The sequence below is a fragment of the Nycticebus coucang genome, chromosome X (genome assembly GCF_027406575.1).
Source record: "Nycticebus coucang isolate mNycCou1 chromosome X, mNycCou1.pri, whole genome shotgun sequence".
Classification (NCBI taxonomy): Eukaryota; Metazoa; Chordata; class Mammalia; order Primates; family Lorisidae; genus Nycticebus; species Nycticebus coucang.
In genome coordinates, this window is record NC_069804.1 from 78059714 (window position 1) to 78082561 (window position 22848).

General features: G+C 43.3%; 2 protein-coding genes across 3 annotated transcripts; one reads left to right on the forward strand and one right to left on the reverse strand.

Annotated features, from left to right (window-relative positions):
- The first annotated feature begins 1059 nt into the window (after positions 1–1059).
- ARR3 (arrestin 3) lies at positions 1060–19362 on the forward strand. The gene is given in 16 exon segments (XM_053580939.1): positions 1060–1076; positions 1355–1385; positions 1534–1594; positions 1961–2005; positions 9823–10022; positions 10139–10198; positions 10566–10633; positions 11544–11679; positions 11874–11958; positions 12189–12261; positions 12599–12729; positions 14769–14829; positions 14831–14857; positions 15124–15147; positions 15308–15390; positions 16215–19362. Coding segments are annotated over 16 exon segments (1179 nt in total). The 3' UTR covers positions 16292–19362.
- Positions 19363–19500: 138 nt separating this feature from the next.
- Positions 19501–22779, reverse strand: PDZD11 (PDZ domain containing 11). 2 transcript variants are annotated; one of them, XM_053580941.1, is made up of 7 exons: positions 22675–22779; positions 22080–22179; positions 21551–21634; positions 21252–21308; positions 20909–21007; positions 20162–20222; positions 19501–20014 (listed from the first exon to the last, which is right to left on the reverse strand). In XM_053580941.1, the coding sequence occupies exons 2-7, from the start codon at positions 22164–22166 to the stop codon at positions 19980–19982; spliced, it is 423 nt and encodes a 140-aa protein (XP_053436916.1). In that variant the 5' UTR covers positions 22167–22179; positions 22675–22779; the 3' UTR covers positions 19501–19979. The 2 variants fall into 2 exon arrangements, with proteins under 2 accessions (XP_053436916.1, XP_053436917.1); XM_053580942.1 differs by lacking the exon at positions 21252–21308.
- Between the last annotated feature and the right edge of the window lie 69 nt (positions 22780–22848).

Here is a 22848-nt window from a genome sequence, read left to right on the forward strand (position 1 = left end):
AGGCCAAGCCTATTATACATCAAAAGGAAGCACTACAGAGACATCTTTCTCTCCCTAAGGATCCCTACCTGGAGATGTAGTACCTGAGGACAGGGATGAGGATAAGGATTGGAAAATCTGGGGACAGAGATAAAAGGAATGAACAGATTCAAGGAAGCCTTTCAATTTCCATTGAAAGGTTTCTGTTGGCTCAGCCCCTGTGGCTCAGCAGCCACATACACCAGAGCTGGCAGGTTCAAACCCAGCCAGGGCCTGCCAAACAACAATAATAACTTCAATAAAAAAAAATAGCTGAGACATTATGGTGGGCACCTATAGTCTCAGCTGCTTGAGAGGCTGAGGCAAGAGAATTGCTTAAGCCCAAGAATTTGAGGTTGCTGTGAGCTGTGATGCCACAACACTTTACCCAGGGAGACATAGTGAGACTCTGTCTCAAAAAAAAAAAAGAAAGAAAGAAAGAAAGGTTTCTGTCACCAAGAGCATGAGGCCACCAACCCTTCTTTCCCATACCTTTCCTCATTCTTAGCTGAGAAAGCTATGATGAGGTGAAGTCAGGCTTGGGGTCCTTTGCAGGAGCAGAAGGAGACAGGATCCATTCATTCATTCATGCATGTACCTAACAAACATGTCTTAGCGCCTACTGTGTGCCAGGTGATGTCCGGCCTCATCTAGCCAAACAATACATTTTCCTTCATACTTTTCTTTCCACACAAATTCCTTTTCTCTAAAGGCTCTCAAGAGTGTCCCAGCTATTCTTGAAAGCCCTGCCTTTTACAAAAAGCAAATAGTATAGTTAATCAATGATTTGTACAAAATAGTTAGGTATTTTCCCCTTGCCCTGGATGGGTGAGAGCGTGGCTGAAGAAGTACCGTGGGAGGAGGGAGAATAGGAGGCACTTAGATGGTGGTGAGGCATCTGAGGGGAAAGGTTACATCACACTAGGTGTGTATGGATGGTATACTGGAGAGAAGTGAGGTAAATAGGGAACTTAATCTACTCCAGTGATTAAGCCCTTCCTCTTCTTCCCCTCTTCCAAGAAAAAGCTCAACATCAGCTCCATGGCCAATATCTCCAAGTAAATAAGAACTCCTTCTAATGCTCTGAATGTGTGAATTGCTCCCTGCCCAAACCTGAGTATTTGCCTCTGTGGTAGAGGGTTTTCCAAACTTTCCCTAATTTGTGGCCCTGGACTCTACCCCACTAACCTCTACCTTTGTTCTATCCTATGCTTCTGTAGCCTCTTCTTTTGATCCTGGGAATATTTCCTTTTCTCCCCACTTTCCTTTCACTTCCTTCCTCTCCCCTATTCTCCCAATCCTCCTCCCTATCCTCTTTCAGGTTTTCTCCCCATAGGGGGTTTAAGAAGACCAGCTCCAATGGAAAGGTGAGAACTTGGCCCAGCTGGGAAAATCAGAGGGCAAAAGGGATAGGTGGTTACATTCTTCAAGGTCTCAGGGGTTTGGGCTGGGGGATTCAGAATGATCGGTTCTAAGATGATGGTGAGAATAACATGGGAGGTTGTTCCACAACAGCTCTCCATCTACCTGGGGAAACGGGACTTTGTGGACCACGTGGACATGGTGGAACCCATCGGTCAGTGAGTCCAAAAAGGGGAAGAGCCTGGGGAAAGGGCATGGGAGTCAGGAAATAAAACAAAATCCAGGAAGGACCATGCAGAAAAGGAAGCCAATTAAGGGAAGAATGGGAAGAACCATTTCTTTTTTTTTTTTTATTGTTGGGGATTCATTGAGGGTACAATAAGCCAGGTTACACTGATTGCAATTGTTAGGCAAAGTCCCTCTTTCAATCATGTCTTGCCGCCATAAAGTGTGACACACACCAAGGCCCCACCCCCCTCCCTCCATCCCTCTTTCTGGGGAAGAACCATTTTAAGAACTAATTTCTGCTTCATAGTCTGACAATTTTTCCTAACCAGGGTGCTATCTCCTCTTTTCACAGATGGTGTAGTCCTGGTTGATCCTGATTACATAAAAGGTCGAAAGAGTAAGTGGCAATCCTGTTGGTCTTTGTATGTTCCAGGGGTTCCAAACTGAAACATGGCACATGCCCCTCCCCCAAATAATACATAGTATTTAAGATTAATACATTTCTAAAGCATAAATAAAACTTTATTTTTTAAAATTATCCAAAACCGGGTGGTGCCTGTGGCTCAGTGGGTAGGGTGCCAGCCCCATATACCAAGGGTGACGGGTTCGAACCTGGCCCTGCCAAACTGCAACAAAAAATAGCCAGGCGTTCTGGCAGACGCCTGTAGTCCCAGCTACTCAGGAGGTTGAGGCAAGAGAATCGTTTAAGCCCAGGAATTGGAGGTTGCTGTAAGCTGTGATACCACAGCACTGTACAGAGGGCAATAAAGTGAGACTCTGTCTCTTAAAAAAAAAAATTACCCAAAACTTACATGCGTGCTGAAATTAAAATAGGTTCTTTCTAAAATTTCTGATTTTCTCTGTTATTGTTGGTGGCACTCCTGCTTGGCTATTGATTTGAGTACAGGCTTACATTGCTTATGGAATTATCCAAACACCAGCAATCCATATTTTTATGCAAATTTCCTGATTTTCATTTAAAAGGCCTGGGTAAATTAAAAAACATTTATTTATGTAGGCTGGATGTGACCCTCAGGGCTGCCATTTTGCAACCTCTGGTATATGTCTTTCCATCTCCCTTTTTGTGTAGGGAAACTGCTTAAACTTTCTTTTAAAAAACTCCCACATAAGGAAACAAAATGACAACCACAGGAAGAAACAGCAAGTCACATTACTCTGGTGGCAGTACGATAGATCCAGATTACACTGAAATATTTTTTATTGCCTTTTTTCTATTTAATTTTCAATATGGAATAATCCCACTGTGATCCAGCTAGACTGAGAATTGGGTTTGCTTTGAAAAGGACTCAGAATGAGTTGATGAATACTAGTTCATTGTAACCTTTAGATATTGGAGAATAAAGTAGCCTTAATCTCTCAGATTAAGCAGTGTGGATAAGCAATCCCACTAGTTTTAAATATCAGAGGAACTTAGGCGCATACCCACAAATTAACCAACTTATTTAAGATTTCCAAGTACTCTATATTTCTAAAATCTAAATCATTTGTTCACATTCCTACAAAATCTTAAGAATAAACTATATGAAATTTTTGGTTTAAAAAAATACCTGTTGACCCAGGAATAAGATGTATTTTTCCTTTTATTTGTAGTATTATTATTCAAGTTGTGCATATTTTTTCTTAAGTTTATTCCTAGCTATTTTATATATTTTATTACTTTTATGAAGATCATCTTATTTGCATCATATTTTCTTTGTATTTATTTGTTTTTTTTTTAATTTTTTTTATTAAATCATAACTGTATACATTGATATGATCATGGGGCATCATACACTCGCTTCATAAACCATTTGACACATTTATTTATTTTTAGAGACAGAGTCTCACTTTGTTGTCCTCGTTAGAGTGCTGTGGCATCACAGCCCACAGCAACCTCCAGCTCTTGGGCTTAGGCGATTCTCTTGCTTCAGCCTCCTGAGTAGCTAGGACCACAGGTGCCCACCACAATGCCTGGCTATTTTTTGTTGCAGTTTGGCTGGGGCTGGGTTTGAACCCACCACCCTCGGTATATGGGGCCGGTGCCCTACTCACTGAGCCACAGGCACCACCCTGCATCATATTTTCTTAATGTGTTTTTCTATCAAAGTGCATTTGTTGATGTAAAATGTGATTACTCTAAACATCAAGTGATAAAGGCCAATGATACGGCAGTATATGTGGTGGTATGAACAAATTGTTTAACAAAAATTAGTCTGGGATATCTCTGTATTATTTTTTACAACTGCATGTAAAACTACAATGATCCCAAAATACAAAGTTTAATTTTAAAAAGACAATGAGAGAAATATCATAAATACCTTAGGTGGCTTTGTGTTCAATTATAGTAACAAATAAATTTGTGAAGCTTACACAACAGATATTAACAACAGTTGTCTCTGGAATATGATGTATTATAGCTGACCTTTGATTCCTCTGTTTGCAATTTCTGATGTTCACACAAGTATTTGTATAATTAACACAAATATAAATAACTTTAGAATAGATGTTGATTTATGAAAGAAAATAAAACAAGCTATTTCCTAGCACAAAAAATTAGATGATTCTAAACTGCTGGAGAGCTAATTAGAGCTTTGGTGCAGGGAGGACAGAAAGTGGGGTGATGCAGCTGATGACTTATTCTGCTGCCCTCTCCAGACAGGAACAGCAAGAGATGCCAAGAACAAGTCATCTGATTAACATCTGATTAACACCCTCACGTCAGGGACTACCAACACCTTTACCTACATCCCCATCTGCTCTACCTCTTGACCTTTTTCTATCTCATTCCTCATCTCTTTCATTTCCTCCCTCACTCTGCCTCCTTCCAGCCACCTCTTTTCCTCTCCTTCTTACCTTCTCTGTCTTTTCCTTTCCTTTTCTTTTTCCCTTCTCCCACTTTAATTGGCATAATTGAGAACCAAGGTGATTCTACTTGTTGTATCTTTTGAAAATTAAGTTTGTCTTCATTGTAGAAAAATTAGAAAGCCCAGATGAAGGAGAAAGAGGCTGTAATCTTACCACTTTTAACCACTAATAATATTTCAGCTCTTATGTATTCACATTTTCTGTGCAAACATATCTTTCACTAAAATGCTATATAAATATATATAAATAATATATAAAAATCTATATAACATTTTAAGTTGTCTAGTATTATATTGTGTGAGTATACCAGAATGTGTTTTTTCAATCTTCAATTGTTGAATATTCACTTTATTTTAATGTTTTGCTGTTATAAACAACCCTGTAAATCACATCCTTATGTATATATGTGTGCATGCATGCATGCGTGCGTGTGTATACACACACACCTTTTTGTTCTCGTCCAATTATTCCTCTAGGCTAAATGCCTGCAAGAGGAATTAATGGCCAAATGGCATTCACACATTTTTATTTTTATTTTTTGAGACAGAGTCTCACTTTGTTGCCCTCAGTAGAGTGCTATGGCATCACAGCTCACAGCAACTTCCAGCTCTTGGGCTTAGGCGATTCTCTTGCCTCACCCTCCTGAGTAGCTGCGATTACAGGTGCCCACCACAACACCTGACTATTTTGTTGTTGTTGCAGTTTGGCCGGGGCTGGGCTTGAACCTGCCACCCTCGGTATATGGGTCTGGCGCCCTACTCACTGAGCCACAGGCGTCGCCCCATTCACACATTTTTAAACATTTCTTCTTTCTATACCTATTACTGAATTGACCTCCAGGAAATTTACATCAATTAACTCTCTCTCCTGCAGTGTATGAGGCTGCTCATTGCCCTAGTCCTTATCAACACTGATATTATTGTTACTTTCAATCTTTGTTGTATCTTTTGAATAGAGATTCATTTTCCTCATTATTAATTTTGAAAGCAAATAATCTGGTGTTCAATGTCTTGATCTCTTAAAAATACTAAAATAAGTTGGTTTCTACATATATGTGGCCGTTGGTAGTTTTCTTTTGTTTGTGTCAGGGCTCCTGATAGAAATAAGGTTACTCACTCCTGTTCTAAATCCTTCCTGCCTCAATCTGTCAACCTGCCCTTGAACAAGTATCCCTGTAAGAAAGCCTCTGCATTTCAGAGGCTTTCTATCTGCATTTAATCTTCAGTACCAGCTGCAAATATGAATTAAATTATAACTGTTTCATTTCTGCCAATATTCCCATCTTCATTTTTTTTTTTTTTTTTTTTTTTGTAGAGACAGAGTCTCACTGTACCACCCTTGGTAGAGTGCCGTGGCGTCACACGGCTCACAGCAACCTCTAACTCTTGGGCTTACGCAATTCTCTTGCCTCAGCCTCCTGAGCAGCTGGGACTACAGGTGCCTGCCACAACGCCCGGCTATTTTTTTTTTTTTTTTTTGGTTGCAGTTTGGCCAGGGCTGGGTTTGAACCCGCCACCCTCGGCATATGGGGCCGGCGCCCTACTCACTGAGCCACAGGCGCCGCCCCCATCTTCATTTTTTTAATCTGGGGGGGATAATACTTCAGAGGGTTGTTGTGAGGTCAAAATAACACATGTAGAGCTTGTGGTGCAGGCCTATTATTCACAGGCAAAATAACTGAGACCAAGAGAACTCAGGGATTTGCACAAGTTCTATTCAACCCCAAATATTATGACCCTAAATCTTACTGTTTCTTTTTGTCTTATGAAATATTTCACATTATTATATGAATACCCTGTAGCCACTACCTAGCTTTAAAAAAATTATAGAAATAAATTGTGTGTCCTTCCATGATCCGGTTTACCTTCCTCTCTCCCTCCCCCTCTTCTTTCCCCTCCCCAGGTAGCCACTATACTGAATTTGGTGTTTATTACTCCCACAATGTGTCTATACTTCTAGTCCATATTTATATATCTGTGTCAACTTTAATATTGTTCTACATGTTTTTAACCTTCTATTAGTGGCAACATACTATGCATATCATTCTGCAGCTAGCTTTTTTTACTCAATAGTTTTTGAGTGTTTGTGCTATTATAACAGAATACCTGGGACTGTGTATGTAATGTATAAAGAACATAAATTTATTTTCTCACAATAGTTCTGGAGGTAGGGAAGTCCAAGGTCAATATGCTGGAAGGTTCAGGTTTTATTGTCTGCTGAGGCCTGCACTCTTATTCCAAACTGATACCTTGTTGCTGCATCCTCTGGAGGGGATGCCACTGTGTCCTCACATGGCAGAAGGCAGAAGGTGGAAGGGCAAGAGGTCACTTTTATAAGGATCTTAATCCCATTCATGAGGGAAGGAGCTCCCATGACCTCATCACCTTTTTTTTTTTATTTTTTGTGAGACAGAGCCTCAAGCTGTAGGCCTGGATAGAGTGCTGTAGCATCACAGCTCACAGCAACCTCTAGCTCCTGGGCTCAAGCGATTCTCCTGCCTCCGCCTCCCAAGTAGCTGGGCCTACAGGCGCCTGCCACAACACCTGGCTATTTTTTGGTTGCAGCCATCATTGTTGTTTGGTGGGTCCAGGCTGGATTCCAACCCACCAGCTCAGGTGTATGTGGCTGGCGCCTTAGTCACTTGAGCCACACCTTTTAAAGGACATCTTAATACCATCACAATGGCCATTAAGTCTCAACACCTGAATTATGGAGAGAACACATTCGAATGTTACATGAAGTTCTAGTTCATGTTTTTTAATCTTGGTTTAGTATTCTATTATATAAATATACCACTTTTTTACTCTTTCTCTTGTTGATAGATATTTAGATTATCTCTAGTTTTGTGTTCTCATAAACATTGATACAATGGACATTCTCATATGTATTTCCTTATGGGGAGGAGCCTCTCTAAAGTAGTAGAGTGAATGGAGGCACCTGTGGCTCAGTGAGTAGGGTGCCGGCCCCATATACTGAAGGTGGCGGGTTCGAACCTGGCCCTGGTCGAACTGCAACGAAAAAATAGCCAGGGAAAAAGCCCAAGTGCCCATCGATCCACAAATGGATTAATAAATTGTGGTATATGTACACCATGGAATACTATGCAGCCTTAAAGAAAGATGGAGACTTTACCTCTTTCATGTTTACATGGATGGAGCTGGAACATATTCTTCTTAGTAAAGTATCTCAAGGATGGAAGAAAAAGTATCCAATGTACTCAGCCCTACTATGAAACTAATTTATGGCTTTCATATGAAAGCTATAACCCAGTTATAACCTAAGAATAGGGAAGAATAGGGGAAGAGGGAGGGGAGGGAAGGAGGAGGATGGGTGGAAGGGAGGGTGATTGGTGGGATTACACCTGCGGTGCATCTTATAAGGGTACATGTAAAACTTAGTAAGTGTAGAATATAAACGTCTTAACACAATAACTAAGAAAATGTCAGGAAGGTTGTGTTAACCAGTGTGATGAAAATGTGTCAAATGGTCTACAAAACCAGTATATGGTGCCCCATGATCGCATTAATGTACACAGCTATGATTTAATTAAAAAAAAAAAATAGCCAGGCATTCTGGCGGGCACCTGTAGTCCCAGCTACACAGGAGGCTGAAGCAAGAGAATCACCTAAGCCCAAGAGCCGGAGGTTGCTGTGAGCTGTGACAAAGTGAGACTCTGTCTCTAAAAATAAATAAATAAAGTAGAATTCTTAGGTAATAAGATATGAGCAGATTCAATTTTACTGGACAGCACCAATTTTCCAAAGTGGTTGTTTGATGTATACTCCCACTAGTAATATATAAGAACTCCTATTGCTCCACATCGTCAGCACTTAATATTGTCAGACTTTTAAATTTTTGACAATTTGATGGGTGTGAAATATCTCATTATAGTTTTCTTTCTTTTTTTGAGACAGAGTCTTTCTTTGTCGCCCTTGGTAGAGTGTCGTGGCATCCTTGCTCACAGCAACCTCAAACTCTTGGGCTTAAGCAATCCTCTTGCCTCAGTTTTTTCATTTTTATTATTTCATTTTCAGACAGAGTCTCACTATGTCGCCCTGGGTAGAGTGCTATGGCGTCACAACTCACAGCAACCTCCGAGTCTTGGGCTTAAGCGATTCTCTTGCCTCAGCCTCCCTAGTAACTGGGACTACAGGTGCCCACCACAATGCCTGGCTATTTTTTGGTTATAGTTGTCATTGTTGTTTGGCAGGCCCGGGCTGGATTTGAACCCGCCAGCTCCAATGTATGTGGCTGGTGCCCTAGCTGTTGAGCTACAAGTACCGAGACAGTTTTTTCATTTTTAGTAGATATAGGATCTCACTTTTGCTCAGGTTACTCTCGAACTCCTGAGCTCAAGCAATTCACCTGCCTCAACCTCCCAGAGTGCTAGGATTACAGGCGTGAGTCACCATGCCCATCCTCTTCCTTATAGTTTCAATTTGCATTTATCTGACTACTATTGAGATTAAACATGCTTTCATATGTTATTGGCCATTCTATTTTGTGCTTCTATAAAGATCCTATTAAGGCCGGGCATGACAGCTCATGCCTGTAATCCTAGTACTCCGGAGGCCCAGGCAGGTGGATTGCTTGAGCTCATGAGTTCGAGACTAGCCTGAGCAAAAGCAAGATACCGTCTCTACTAAAAATAGAAAAACTGAGGCAAAAGCCCAAGAGTTGGAGGTTGCTGTGAGCTATAATGCAAGAGCTTGAGACTCTGTCTCAAAACAAATAAATGGCCTATTAACATTCTTTGTACATTTTGACACTGGCATATTATTGATTTGTGGGAGTTCCTATATATTCTGAACACCAAAAATTTTTTTTGAGACAGGGTATCACTCTGTTAGCTGGGCTAGAGTGCAGTGGCATCATCATAGCTCACAGCAACCTCAAACTCCTGGATTCAAGCAATCCTCCTCCTTCAGCCTCCAGAGCAGCTGGGACTATAGGCACCCACCACAATTCCCAGCTAATTTGTTTTTTTGTAGAGATGAGGTCTTGCTATTACCCAGGCTAGTCTCAAACTCCTGGCCTCAAGCAATCTTCTCCCCTTGGCTTCCCAAAGTGCTAGAGTTACAGGTGTGAGTCACTGTGCCCAGGGATGCTAAACTTTTGTTATATGTTGCAGATTATTTTCTCTTTGGCTTTCCTTTTTCCCCTTTGCTTATGAAGACCAACATAAGGAAGTTATAAATTTTACTGTAGTCAAATATATTAATCTTTTTCTTCATGGTCACAGTCTTTTGATAATACTATATCATTTCTTTATGTCTTCCTATGATACAGTTTAAGATCTGTGTTCCCACGCAGGCCTGATGGGTCACTCTCTTCCTCCTTTGCCTGCAGTGTTTGTCACATTGACATGTGCCTTTCGCTATGGCCATGATGACTTGGATGTGATTGGTCTGACATTCCGCAAAGATTTGCATGTACAGGCCCAGCAAGTGGTCCCAACTGAACCCACTAGCCCCAAGAGGCCCCTCACATTCCTACAGGAGCAACTTCTACACAAGCTTGGGGACAACACCTACCCCTTTACCCTGCAGGTACCAATTCCAAGTCCTAGGCAAGGTTTCCAGGGAAGATTAAGAAAGGAAGCTAAAGAAGGAGGACAGTGAGGGGATCCTATTTTTTTCTGTTTGCTGACCTTTTGGTCCTCCATATGGCTACCAACTTGCCCTGTTCAGTGACACTGCAACCAGGTCCTGAAGATGTAGGAAAGGTAAAGTCTGGGTTCTGAGAAAGAGCAATAGATGGTAGTACCAGAGAATAGTGGGACAAATGGACAATAATGGAGAAGTGAACAGCCACAGAGGTCTTCAAACTTTTTAAACAGGGGGCCAGTTCACTGTCCCTCAGACTATTGGAGGGCCGGACTATAGTTTGAAAAAAATATGAACAAATTCCTATGCACACTGCACATATCTTATTTTGAAGTAAAAAAACAAAATGGGAACAAATACAATCACACCGCCTCATGTGGAGTTTGAGGACCCCTGATAAGGCATGAGGTCAGGCATTTTCTTAGGGACCCATGAGGAAGGAAGGATACACTGGAAATTTTCTCTTTTTCCCCTGTCCGTTTACAGGCCTGCAGGATTGACTTTGAAGTGAAGGACTTCTGTGCTGCAAGCATCGAGGAGAAAATCCCCAAAAGGTATTCTTTTGTCCCCAAATCCCTCCCTCCAGCCTCTGCCAAGAAACAGATCCTGCTCTCACTATAGAAACAATGCTACTTCCATATCACTGTCACCACAAATAATGCCCAGTTCTGCATCTCCTCTGAGTTCTCTTCTTTGCTCTAGGATAGAGGTCAGTAAACTTTTCTGTAAAGGGCCAAAAGAAGAAATATTTAGGTTTTGTGAGCCACGTAGTCTCTGTTGCAACTACTCTACCATTGTAATGCAAAAGCAGCCACAGATAGTACATAAATGAATGAGCATGGTTGTGTTCCAATAAAACTTTATTTCTAAGAGCTGAAATAATACTCATATGTCATAATATATTATTATTCTTTGATTTATTTTACCATTTACAAATGTAATAACCATTCTTAGCTTGTGAGCCATTTAAAAACAGGCAATAGGGCTCGGCGCCTTTAGCTCAGTGGCAAGGGCACCAGCCCCACATATACCAGGGTTGGTGGGTTCAATCCCAGTCCGGGCCTGCCAAACAACAATGACAACTATGAGGAAAAAAAAATAGCCAGACGTTGTGGCGGGTACCTGTAATCCCAGTTACTTGGAAGGCTGAGGCAAGAGAATCGCTTAAGCCCAAGAGTGTGAGATTGCTGTGAGCTGTGATGCCACAGCACTCTACCGAGGGTGATACAGTGAGACTCTGTCTGAAATAAATAAATAAGAAACAGGCAATAGGCCAGATTTGGCCAATGGACCATAGTTTACTAACTTCTGGCCTAAATACTTATATTAAGGGTCAGGGGGGTTCTCTGAAGGAAGCGTTCCCGACCCCCACACCCAAGCAAGAACTGGGCTATGATGGTAGCATGGCAGAGATCTGTGGGTCCCAAAAGGAACATTCAGGCTAACCCCATGGCCTCTGTTCAGAGACTCTGTGAGGCTGGTTATTCGGAAAGTACAATTTGCATCCCTGGAGCCAGGCCCTGGCCCCTGGCCCCAGACTATCCACCACTTCCTTCTGTCACCTCAGCCCCTACAACTCCAGGCCTGGATGGACAGGGAAGTATGTGCCCCCCCTCCCCTTTCTGCTCCCTATCCTTGAACACCTCTGATGATCCCCTTTCTTCACTGATTACCTACTTGGGTTGGGAGGGATGATAGCCAGGGTAGCAATAGTGGTAAGGAAATAGGAATTCCTAGGTCTTAATTTGGGTGTTCTTCCTTTAACCTTTTGATGGGTCTCTCCTCCTGCTTTAGGTTCACTACCATGATGAATCCACCTCTGTCAATGTTTCCATCAACAACTGTACCAGCAAGGTCATTAGAAAAATCAAGATTTCAGGTGAGTTTTTTATTCCCACCTCCCTGCACCTGGTCCCAAAACCACAGGTCTTTTTCTAAAACTCTGCCCCACTTAGTTGTGTCAAAATACATATTTTTGTTTGTCCATGAGCACATCTTACTGCATCACATATGGTATGCTTGTATATAAGGTCCCATCTAAGGAAGTGAGCTGGGGTCTCAAGGATGACCAACTGATTACAGTCATGTGCTTTTTCTTGGCTTGTTCAGTTGACCAGATCACAGATGTTGTCCTGTATTCACTAGACAAGTACACCAAAACTGTGTTCATTCAGGAGTTCATGTGAGCTGGTGCTAGGGCTGGGGTGAGAGATTTAAGAGGTAGGGTGGGGGGAGAGCCCAAGAATTAGGAAGGTCAAGGTGAGGGCTGAAGTGAAGAAAGGGAGGGATTACCAGGAGAACTTGGAGGAAGAGACCCAATTTACCCTCAGGACCAGCACAATGATGAGAATAGCCAGAGGCATAAGGATTTCCCACCAGAGCTAATTCCTCCCATTTCTCCTCACAGTTAGCACCTCTCTTGAATACTCCAGTAGGTTCTTAGGATTGTGTAAGATATTCTTGTGAGTGAATTACACTTGATTAGTAGCCTGAGTTCTTCTCTTATTCTCCTTTCAAAGGGAGACTATAGCTGCTAACTCCAGCTTCTCCTAGAGCTTTGCAGTAACCCCACTCCTGGCTTCTAGCTGACAGAAACAGAGACTAGCACTGGATGGCAAACTCAAGCATGAAGATACCAACCTGGCCTCTTAGCACAATGTAAGCTCAAATGTAACTGTCAACCTCCATTTCCTACTCTTTTTTTTTTTTTTTTGAGACAGAGTCTCACTATGTCACCCTCCGTAGAGTGCTGTGGTGTCACAGCTCACAGCAACCTCAAACTCCTGGGCTTAAGCAATTCTCTTGCCTCAGCCTCCCAAGTAGCTGGGACTACAGGTGCCCGCCAGAATGCCTGGCTATTTTTTGGTTGTAGTTTTCATTGTTGTTTGGTAGGCTTGGGCTAAGTTCAAACTCGCCAGCTCCGGTGTATGTGGCTGGCACCCTAGCCGAGCTACAGGCACCGAGCCTCCATTTCCTCCTCTTAACCCATTCTACATGCAAAATGTACAGCTCTCAGGTTTCATCTTCACTGAAGCCTGTGTTTAAAATATCCTAGGCTAGTGTTCAGAGACTCCTCTAGCGTTGAGGGCCAGCAACAACCTATATAATGCCCATGAGACCAATGGCAAGTTTAGGTCAAAGGCAGTAAGAAAGGAAAATGTGGAGAGGAAAAAATCCTTATGTCGTATAATACTTCACAGTTCACAAAGGTACTACGTATGTGTTACGTTATCTTCGTAAGAATCCCATTAAAAGTAGGCTGCATAAGTGTTCTTGTTCCATTTTACACTTACGCTCTCTGAGGCTCAGAAATTGCATAGTTAACAAGTGGCAGGGATGGACAAGATCTAATCACATGTCACCTGGCTCTAAATACTATGATCTATACAGCAGCTGTTCTAGAGAATACAGAAATGGAGAAGACTAGATGAGAAATGGAGGACAAGGAAGACAAAGGAGAGTGATATGATCAAAAACAATAGAATTCTATGAAGTCATTCATTTGGCCCTCTGCCTTCAGAGGCCCTAGTATTAGATGTCTCTCACCAAAAGCCATCTACCACAATCTGGTTGAGTGTTGATCCCCCACCTCTCCCATGCCTTATCAATTAAGTAGCTATCAGCTGTTATTGTTAGAAATACCCTTAGAAATCATCCAAACAGCATTATTATTTTTTTTTTTTTTGTAGAGACAGAGTCTCACTGTACCGCCCTCGGGTAGAGTGCCGTGGCGTCACATGGCTCACAGCAACCTCTAACTCTTGGGCTTACGCGATTCTCCTGCCTCAGCCTCCCGAGCAGCTGGGACTACAGGCACCCGCCACAACGCCCGGCTATTTTTTGGTTGCAGTTTGGCCGGGGCTGGGTTTGAACCCGCCACCCTCGGCATATGGGGCCGGCGCCCTGCTCACTGAGCCACAGGCGCCGCCCAAACAGCATTATTTTATATTATTATATATAAAAGGGATCAGCAACTCAGAGCAATGAAGAGGCTTTTCCCAAGCTCATATAGGTCTGTGCCTTATTTCTCAATTAGTAGGTTTTTAGTGAATACTAGTTACATGCTTATTCATATGATAAGCAATGTTGGAGATAAAAAAGTTTAAGTCAGTCTCTGCCTTTAGTTAATTTATAGCCTAGATGAGGAACAAAGAGAAATGCAAAGATAATCTGACAGTTGAATGTCAGTACACATGGTTCAGATTATAAATCAAACAGAAGCTTTAAAAAGCCAGCAAAACTGGTGAGGGCTTCCAGGAGATAAACTAGATCTTAAAAAATGTGAAGGATGTGGATACCAACAGAGGAAGAAAGGAGCATTCCAGATTGGGAACACAGCATGGGCAAAGACCAGAAGGTGGGGATCCACCTGGTAGGTTCTGCTCACAGAGAGGGGTCCACTTAGGTTATATTGAAGCTGTTAGGGAGGCTAGATGGGAGCCAGATTGTTAAGGACCTCAAAAGTCAGGCAGAGTAGTTACACTCAATAAAACAGGCCCTTGAGCAGATGGTGATACAGTAAAACTGAATTTTAGGAAGAGAAATGTGTCTCAATGGGTAGGAGCTATTAAAACCTGGGATATCCTCTGGGAGAAGCTGAAAGGTGTGGTGATGTGAATGAAAAGGAAGAAAAGGGAGTACTGAACATAGTACTCCATATTACCCCAAACACACAAAATGAATATGGAACCTCCAGTCTTCAACCAGGAATGAACAAGGAGTTGCTGGGGATCCTGGTGTCCTACAAAGTCAGTCAACCTGATGGTGTCCTGTGGGGGGTGAGTGAGGGTTCAGGGTCTGTCTGGGAAGGGGTTGGGAAGCCAAAGTTTCTCATTTTTTTTCTCTCAGTTAGACTGACTCAATAGTTGTTCCCCACTACTTCTCCCAGAGCAGGTTCCCAAAACCTGTGAGCTCAGTGAGCAAATCACCTTTCCTTCCAGAAACCCATTTTGTGGCAGTTGCCCGTATGATCTCTCGTTCCGATAAAATTAGGTTGCCCCTTCTCCATTTAAGCTGCTAATTTGAGGTATCATTCTACCCTTAGCATCCTAGGAGACCTGACAGCCAGGTGAGAGATTGTGGGGTCAAAGGATTAGGGCAAGGAGCAAAGGGGATAAGGAGATGGAAGGAGTGACTAGGGAGGAGTCTGGGGGCATCAGAGGACTGGAAAACTGAGGGAGAGGGAGGTTCTAGGGGTCAGGCTTATAACTCCATCTTGGGATCCTCAGTTATGTTGGTGTAGAGCTGCCCCAGATCCTGATCCATCCTAAACCATCTCATGGTGAGTGATCAGGTGTAACTCACATGAATGGTAGTCCTGAGTGAGGGTTGGGGGCCAAACAGTTCTGATCTCTTAGAGATCAGAGATGGAATATCAACAAGCAGGGTGGGTGTCTAGGTTTTCAGGGGAAAGTGTGCTGTGTGTATATGATACAAAGGGTTAGAAAGGGAGGGGCAAGAGTAAAGACATTTCTTCAAGGAACTGAAGAGTCCCTTATCAGCTTCAGGTCCATCTTCCCCTTCCTTTCCAGGCTTGATACAGAGGCCCCAAGGTAATAGAATACAAAGCCTAGGAGCCCCATCTCCCTCTTTCCATCGCCACCCTCCATTTTATGATGATAAAAATGCAAAAAATCTTCCCTGGGGTGTTACTTTCAATACATGTGCAGTGGAAACATACGGTTTAGCTTCATTCCAGTTAAGTGCTTTTCATATGCCCTCCTTTCCTTTTCTGCACCCCCTTGCCCACCCTCTACCTCCAGCTCCTCTAGAATTGTCCTTCCCCCTCATCCCTTCCATTTTTTCCCTTTTCCCCTACTCCCTCCCACTTACTTTTGTCCTTTATTCCTAGGCCCCTTCCCTCCTTCCATTCTTATTTCCCTTCCACCACTCCTGGGAGACTTCTGTGCTGGGAAATTTGGGAGTAATAAAAGGAAACTAACCAGCGTGGTCTATGGAGATGGGGGTGGGCTTGAAGGGAGTAAGCTATCAAGAAGGGGCCTAGCTGGGAAGCAAAGAGGGGATCGCTTTTCTGGGATCTGGAGAGGGAAGTGAACATGGAGGACACCCAGAAAAGGGTTCCTAATCCTCTACCTCTCTTGCTGCTTCTGCAAGCTCTGAGAACATAGTCATCAGAGGAGTTCGCACAGCAGGAGCCTGGCCAGGAGGAAAGCCAGAAGGCTTTGGAGGTGGAGGGAAATGAGGGGAGCTAAGTGTTTTGCTCTGGTGCCCCTGTGTGGGAGTCCCCGTTGTAAAGTTCTAATAAATTAGCTTGTCCACATATGCCTAGTGATCTCATTGATATTTCCTTGTCCCAGAAAATAATAAAACTACTGAGAATGATCTTCCCTGCCCCCATGCCCTCACCATGATTATATTATCCTTAGAATACATGTTCTTTTCCCACGTGGACCTAGACTTCTCTTCCACACGGTCACCAGTCCTTCACGGATCCTTTGGCTTTCTTTCTGTCCCAGGCCATCCCTGTCTCCACCCCATCACCCCACTCCAGTACTTGATTGCCCCAAGTATGAGGAGCCCTGGATGGGAAGCCAACAGTTGCAAGTTGCCCTTGGGGAGAGTGCAGTGTGACACCAGTGCTGCCCCCTGCTTGCTTTTCCTAATGTATGTGCCTTCAGTCTCTTGGAGGTCCAGAGCAAGGTCTGAGGCTTTGAGGCTTAGGCCTGGAGGCTGAGGAGGGACCTAAATACCAGGCTGTGTGCAAATTCAAGCTCTTATACCTGGGAGAGCAGAGTGGTGTAGGACTGGATTAGGCTTTGGGCATAGCAAGGTGAATGGTATGGATTGGACTGCAGTATTCTTTGGAGAAGTCTCTGGAGTTTCTCCTCCTTGAGAAAGAGTGTGTACGTGGAGTGGGAAGTGTTCATGGAGACTATTGAGGGGAGAAAGGGTGCCCAGGGCAATGGTTGGCCTACTTATCGCCATCACAGTAGGAAAAATGTTGATAATCACCTACTACATGTACAACATCCTTGACTATAACTACTAGATGATTCCACCACCAAGAAATCACTTGGTACATTTTTGCCCCTTTCCTTGGCTGTCTCCCCCAGGATTCTTCTCCTCAAAGTTATCCATTATAAGTTAAATGTTCCTGTTGATAGCTTACATAGGGGTGTCCAACCAGCAGCCTGTGCGCCATATGCTGACTTTGGGAGGACTTTGTTTATCTGTGGTGGTAGGTATCATGAAAAGTATGCATGGACTATTTTTTTGTTTGTTTGCTTGTTTTTTGCTAATCAGCTTTTGTTAGTGTTTGTGTATTTAATGTGTGGCCCAAGACAACTTTTATTCTTCCAATGTGTAGCAGAGAAAAAAAAGTTTGGACACCCCTATAGGCTATCTCTTTGCCTAACTTGATAGATTTATTGAGTTTGGGCTTTTCATACCAATCCTTTTCTGCCCCTAGGTTTATGGTTTAAATACTTGGCTACTTACTCTCTTCCAATTCCTGGGCTTAGGAATAAAACAGAACCCCTGAAAGTCTTATCATTTTTCTTGACTGTATCTCACAGCTATTGCGTATAAGCTTTTAGCAGTAACCAGGAATTTCATCTTACCTTCTCTGATGGCTAAAAGACATCTGTACAGAATGTAGTTTTACAGCAACTGAGATACCTCCAAGGCCAAAACAATTTATTCTCCACTATTTTTTTTTACTTACACGCTCAATAAATGACTGGTCCTTTAGCCTCAGCCTAGTTTTGCTTGCACCTTCTCCATATTACACCTATACTTCTACAATGCAATTGCCTCATGCTAGTGCCTTAACAGAACCATTCCAAGTACCTCAATGTGAGAACAGATTTAGGGCAGGAGGGTTATTGCCTCTCAGGCCCATGGCACCTGACTAGGATCTTTTACTGGGTTTACCACACTTCTTAGATGAAGTTGTTTTAAAATCTGTTAACCACAGGGAGTCTTAGACTTTAACATTTAGCCAATATGCCTCTATTTTCTTTCTCAGATGGCCACTGGGAGGCAGCAGAGCAAACAAGAACATAACAGATTTCCCAGGGCTTGGAGCCAGAGGCTTAAGTGGCTGCGGCGGCGCCAGCCACATACACTGGAGCTGGTGGTGTCGAATCCAGCCCAGGCCTGCCAAACAATGACAACTCCAACCAAAAAGTGGCCGGGCATTGTGGCGGGTGCTTGTAGTCCCAGCTACTTGAGAGGCTGAGGCAAGAGAATCACTTAAGCCTAAGAGTTGGAGGTTGCTGTGAGCTGTGATGCTACAGCACTCTACCCAGGGTGACACAGTGAGACTCTATTTCAAAAAAAAAAAAAATTGATTTCCTAGGAATTAATTTCCCAAATTAATTCTACCTCAAGTTCTGCTCTCAAGGGATGTTGCTACCTAACAATGGCACTGAGCTTCTATAGCTCAGTAGAGCTGGGGTGGGATATATAGGAAGAGCCGTAACTTTCTCATAAAGATATATTCCTACTATCTAGAATAGTATTTCCTATTTTTGAAGGCTTATTTACTTTGCTTACTTAAATATCTAGATTTCCAGGCTCCACCTCTGACTAACAGAATCACTCTCTAGAGCAGGGGTCCTCAAACTGCGACCAGCGGGCCACATGAGATGGTATGATTGTATTTGCTCCCATTTTGTTTTTTTTACTTCAAAAGAAGATATGTGCAGTGTGCATAGGAATTTGTTCATAGTTTTGTTTTTTTTAAACTATAGTCCGGCCCTCCAACGGTCTGAGGGACAGTGAATTGGCCCCCTGTTTAAAAAGTCTGAGGATGCCTGCTCTAGAGAACGGCCTAGAAATACATATTTAAGCTTCCCAGGATTCTTGTGAGGCAAATTTTTGGCCTTCATCATAGGGGCACTTCACCCCCTACCTCACTAGAAAACTTTTCACACTGAATGGGTATTTTGAACATGCCAATGGAAATGGCATAAATATGATCTGGAATCTCTAACGATGGATTGGTAACTAAACATCTTAGAACATGGCAGAAAATTATTTGGGACTGGAGTGAAGAAACGAGAGAAATCGGCAGTTAGTACTATTTCAACCTACAAGTTAGAAACTGGGAACCAATTTCTTACTGTTGCCTCTGAAGAGACACGTATCCAAGCCCCTTCCTTGGTTTGTGTTCCAGATCAAAGAATCTGGGAAAGAAGAGAGAATTATATTAATACTATTTCCTGCAGAGAAATGTTCAAATCTCCTAGGGAAAAGGGCACTGTTTCTTCCAGTACCCTTCACCCTATGCCATTCCTGTGGCTGAGTTTCCTGGTTCTCCTTAATGTTCTGGCCAGACACAGATAGTTGTGAAATAAGTATAGTGCTGCTCTGTCCTTTTCAGTCACTCTTCTTTTTGAAAGAGCTTTTCCTTGCCTCCATAGCATCCAATCAGTATCATTCAAAAGTCACACCAACATTCTTCAGCACTGTGTTTTACTTTTGGGGGGAAAAGGATGAGGAGGAAGGAGCAAAACCAGGGTTTTATTGGAGTCTCCAAAGCATATGAAACCTCTGGTAGTATAAAGATGGGATGACATGGCCAGGCAAATCAGATGGAAGAGCCCTGTGATTCTTTTTTTCTACTGATTTCTATAATAAAAATGATATGTAAGAGACTAGTACATGGTATTCAATAAATGTCAGTTGCATTTTCTAACTGGCTTCCCTATGTTATATCTTGACATCATCATCCTTCTCCTTTCAGGGAATAAAGCTCACTTAGAAAACTTGCGAACTGAAAGTACAGTACAGTTTGGGTAATACAGTTGGTTATCTGTCCCCCCATCTTCCCCATTTTTCTATGCCAGGGAGGGATTGAGAGTAACAGTGGCTTCCTTGTAGTCTAGCCAGCTTGTCCTGGCAGAGTCCACACGCAGGGTTGTGGGCTCCAACTCTCTAGTGTACAGTCCTCTCTTTTTGGCGGTGATAATCTGAGGGAAGAAAGGAGGAAAAGAGTAGGTTATTTTAAAGCTTGAGCTCCCAATTATCCTTCCCCAACTTATGGGGCCCCTAGTCATCAGTATTTAGAGTTCTTACCTAGGGCCTGCCATGTAAGTGAAAAAGAAAGTGTCACTTACTGTAGGGAAAGAAGCGGACCCGCATGCTGATTTCACGGGCTGTCTTCAGGATCTCAACAGCCTGGAAAGAACAAAGCAGCTTGTACAAATGAAGAGATATGACCCAGGATAGAATCATTACAGGGGAAACAAATTTACCAGTCCAACCTCCTGGGTGACTAATAGCTGGTTCCCTTTGGTACATTGCCCCAGGAGAGATGTTTGCTTGCTTGTTCTTCAGAGGATTAGGCTATATTATCTTTCTTTATTTTAGTTTAAGAGATGGCATCTCAGTCAATTGCCCAGGCTGGAGTGCAGCGGCATAATCATAGCTCATTGTAGACTCAAATTTCTGGGCTCAAACAATCCTTCCACCTTAACCTCTCAAGTAGCTAGAACTACTGGCATGTGCCACCACAGCCAGCTAATTTTTTTTTTTCATTTTTTGTAGCGACTGGGTCTCACTATGTTGCCCAGGTTGGTCTCAAACTCCTGGCCTCAAGCAATCCTCCTGCCTCAACTTCCCAAAATTCTGGGATTACAGGCATGAGCCACTGTGCCCAGCCTCTTTTTCTGTTTTTTGATATGTGGTCTTGCTATATTTCTCAGGCTGGTCTCAAATTCCTCTTGCATCAGCTGGGATTATAGGGATGTGCCACTGTGTCTGGCAAGATGCTTTCTTATCAAGTTGCAAAATGGCTACTCCTATCTAACCTCTTCTATTTGGGATGACTTCTTGTATCACCATAGCCCAAGTACACTGCTCACCTTGCTATGTTCAATATCTTGGAAATCTACGTCATTCACAGCTAGAACTTGGTCCCCTTCCTGAAGTCCTGCTCGATGTGCATCAGAGTCAGGAATCACCTGTTGGTAAAGAGTGAATACATGTGATTGGGATGGGATAATGTTAGAAGACTATAAGTGAAATTCATTGCTATCCAAATGTAAGGTGCTATTGTTTTTCTATGAAAATGTAGGAAGATAGACGGCTTGCCAAATGCAAAGTTTTAAGTGGAAAAGGGAGTGTCCCCATTATATCCCTTCAATGAATCTACTGAAGTAGATTGGATAGAGGTAGCTATCTATATTGCCTACCAGGCACACACACCTTGGAGATGAAGATGCCTAGCTGGGAGGCCTTTCCTCCTCGGATATTAAATCCCAACTGTAACACAAGAGCACAGAATGGTGGCTTAATTGAGACCATAAATGCAAGAATACATAGCAGCAGCATGGTATGTTCCTCAGAGTGAAGTCAGAAGTTGTGGAAGTGGTATCTCAGCTTTTCTGTCCATAAGAAGAAAAGTTTCCTCCCATCCCCACCTGCTTCCCAATCCATTCCCCCAACCACTGGCAACTTCTGGTATGGATTAAGCTGGCCTAGAATAAGAGGCTCCATAAGTTCACCTGAGCTCCAGGAGGCTTCTTCAGTGTGACAATTCGGGGAAGAAACTGGGTCAACTCATTGTTGTAGTCTGGGTGGTATACCCTCTGCAAGACACAGCAATCCCCAAAATTTTAATACCAGTCTTAGACTTCATATTTACTTTCATAAGAACACCACTGTCAGTAAAAGGTAAAGTCGTAGACTTAGCTTAAGTAGAAGAGGTAACACTGTCCAAATGAGTAAATGGGTAGCATCGGGACATGTTAGCAGCCTAGTACCTCTCCACTTCTTCAACTCCTGACAGAACGGAAACTAGGGCTCTGAATTTCCAGAATTCACCAGTGTGAATGGACCTGGGCCAGAGGCTCCATAGTAAGTTCTCAATGGGCCCTGCTTCTCAGAATCCAGCTTCTGAGTCCTCAGCCTACAACAAAGGCTAAGATTCACTCTCCATTTAGTTTTCCAACCCTGCCATCCTACCTTTCACACACCATCTCATGTCCTTGGGGCGGGGGAAATCTCCCACCCAGGAAAACAGACGGTTCCCACCTCATGAGGAGGAATCCATGCTGGGGGATTCTCATAAGCAGGCAGGAAAACCACCGGGTAGTCATCATAAGGAATCCGGCTGTCCATCTCAGGCAAGGCCCTGGAATGAAGGGTGGATCAAAGTGGACAAAAGTGGTTCAAAAGGGACAGCAGCCCAGCAAGTTTCAGAAAACAGCTCCAACCCATTCCAAGGCTGTCATTCTAGAGGCCCATCCAGGTATTAAGACTGGAAGAAGGAAGTAATAAAAAAAAGACAAGAAAACTATTAACTTTGTTAAACAGCTTCTGGTTGCCAAGCAACCTGGTAGGTACTTTGGAAAGATGATCTCATTTCTCACAACAATCCTGCAAAATATATGTTACTCTCTTCTTCCTGGAGAAGAAGAAATCAGGTCGCGCCTAAGATCTACTTTCGAAGCCTCGGGGAGTACTGACTCCATCTATCCTCAAAGATTCCAGGCAAGGCACCGCCCCACATTCCCTAGATGTGACCAGTAATGGTGGGGTCCCCAGATCAACCCTTCATCACCAGCCACTCTCCAGATCCCCGCCCCGCATCGTGCTTGAGTCCCGCGCTCACGACCGTTTAAACCACCTGGTCAGCAGACCGGCCTCCGCCACCTCGGGCTCCGCTCGCCTCCAATTCAGCCTAGGAACCAGAAGCGGATGCTCGCCTAGGTCGGAAAGAGGCGGGGCCGGAAGCGCGCAGCTTGGCCTCCCTCCTAACACGTCCTCCCGCGCGCGCTGACTGCGTTTTTCCGCCCGCGGG

What these genes read in the sequence shown, in the direction of transcription:
- PDZD11 (XM_053580941.1), bottom strand. Translation starts at nt 22,166, where the DNA reads ATGGACAGCCGGATTCCTTATGATGACTACCCGGTGGTTTTCCTGCCT. An exon ending in CATGGATTCCTCCTCATGAG is followed by an intron (nt 21,635 to 22,079) that starts GTGGGAACCGTC and finishes TGTGTCTTGCAG; the next exon opens with AGGGTATACCACCCAGACTA. An exon ending in AAGATATTGAACATAGCAAG is followed by an intron (nt 20,223 to 20,908) that starts GTGAGCAGTGTA and finishes TGTTCTTTCCAG; the next exon opens with GCTGTTGAGATCCTGAAGAC.